Source organism: Bison bison, unplaced genomic scaffold (genome assembly GCF_000754665.1).
Source record: "Bison bison bison isolate TAMUID 2011002044 unplaced genomic scaffold, Bison_UMD1.0 scf7180017864250, whole genome shotgun sequence".
NCBI lineage: Eukaryota > Metazoa > Chordata > Mammalia > Artiodactyla > Bovidae > Bison > Bison bison.
In genome coordinates this window covers 530163-532051 of record NW_011494822.1, presented here as the reverse complement: position 1 = coordinate 532051, position 1889 = coordinate 530163, and the positions used below count along the sequence as shown (strand labels likewise).

At 41.1% G+C, this 1889-nt stretch overlaps 1 protein-coding gene across 3 annotated transcripts in view; it reads right to left on the bottom strand.

Moving 5' to 3' along the window:
• Window positions 1-221: 221 nt before the first annotated feature.
• Window positions 222-1889, bottom strand: part of CMBL (carboxymethylenebutenolidase homolog (Pseudomonas)) — a 24371-nt gene continuing 22703 nt past the window's right edge. For all 3 annotated transcript variants that reach the window (XM_010847527.1, XM_010847526.1, XM_010847528.1), the window contains exons 6-7: window positions 1823-1889; window positions 222-972 (exon numbers count right to left, since the gene is read on the bottom strand). In XM_010847527.1, the coding sequence (XP_010845829.1) occupies window positions 793-972; window positions 1823-1889 (247 nt within the window). In that variant the 3' untranslated portion in view covers window positions 222-792. The remainder of the gene's footprint in view (window positions 973-1822) is intronic.

Genomic DNA, 1889 nt, shown 5'->3' with positions numbered 1-1889 from the left:
AATCCACACCCCTCTGCGTGGAGAGGTGAATTCTTAACCGCTGGACCACCAGGGAAGTCCCTTAGCTTTGATTTCATTTTAATGAATTTCAGTGTTAACACTGAAGCTTCACCCCTGACACTGCCAGCCTCCTGGTTGAACACAGAAGCAGTTTTTGATGCAGCTCCAACCCCGGGGGCCCAAAAACAGCCGTGTTTGGAAAACCACGAGACAGCCAGATGGCATCTCTCATCCACCGTTTATTAGATTTTAGAAAAAGCCACAGATTCAAAAACCCAAAAATCAAGTTTATAAGCTTTATATAATTAGTTCAATGGAACCCTACTTTAATCTCAATATGTATATGATCATGACAAATTCACTCCTGTAAAGACAGAGATAAAAATACAGTGAAGGTGGGCTCTTGCTCTACCTGAGTTTACCTTTCATGCTTTTCATGGTTTCGCCAATTTAGTTGTTCTGGAGAATGTGCTCAATTCAAGGCCAGGAAGGCCAAACCTAGTCACGTGTTCCTTGGGGACCTCTAGGTTTTTTGCTAATAGTTAGGATATTACTCTATTGCCCAAATTCTTTAGGTACTGACCTGTTGTTAAAAATCTTATTTTGGGCACATGTTAAAAATGAAAGTATTTCATACATTAACTTTTCCTTCTTAATTTGTGTTTCAAATGACACCATGAATTTTAGGATTCCTTGATTTATTTTCTGTAAAGTGAAAGTAAAACGATCTAAGCATGTCAAAGCACATTTCCGAAAGAGAGCTATTTGGAGAAAGTTTGCCCTCGGCCGTGGCTACACGTACTTGTTCAGCCACTCGAGTAAGTTCCTCCTCGCCTCGTCAATGTACGGCTTGTCTTCAGGCGAACAGTCTTCTCTCTTGCGATGCACAAAGCCATGCGTCTGCCCGGAAAACGTTTTAATTTGATATTCCACTTTGCAGTGCTCTTTCAGCTTCTGAGTCAGCAAAGAGACCTGGTTGGCAAAAGATGTCATGAAGACAGGATGTTAACCCTCCAGCAATATGTTCCAGTCTCCACTCCTTCCCTGAATGCTCATCACAGAGCTTTAACGTGCGTGCTTTAAGCGCCAGAGCTAGAATGAAGCTTTCACTTTTAATTTTATAACTGACACCATCCTAACCTCTGGCAAAAAGAATTCAGAGCAGTATGTTGATGAAAATGATACATCCACTATTTTGAAGTTATATTAATATATTCACATATTACTCAAAATATCAATCTATTTGACCACATAATATTCAGTGGATTCAATCTGTACTTCAGTAGATTCAAATATAAGTTGTTTGAAATGTATATTCAACATTAATATAATGCATTGGTTGTAATATGATGTATTGTATTTGGATGGCATCACCAATTCAATAGATATAACTTAGGCAAAGTCCAGGAGATGGTGATGGACAGGGAGGCCTGGCGTGCTACAGTCCATGGGGTCCCAAAGAGTTGGACATGACTTGGCGACTGAACAACAAGGGTTGTGAATAACCACAGTAATTTCCAAACAACTGCTTTGAACCACAGTTCCCTTCTGCCTTTCCTTATCAACATACTGGATTTAACAAAGCCATGTCTTCAAGGACAGAGAACTTATGGTAATTGGTCGGTTACACACGGGGGACAGGGAGGCAGGGCCTGCTTACCAGGAGCCTCCATGCCAGCAGCTCTCTAGGGTTACAATCCCTCCCAAAGAAAACCCACTTTTAAAATTTCAATGTTGAAAACTATCTGGAGCAACACACAAGTCCTTTGGGATGTCTTCCCCGAAATGTCAAGTCATCCTCTTAAACAAGATGCCAGCTTACCTGCTCGAGAGGAATTACAGCATCGTTTTCAGCAAAAATGAACAGCGTGGGATTCTTCAGACCGTAC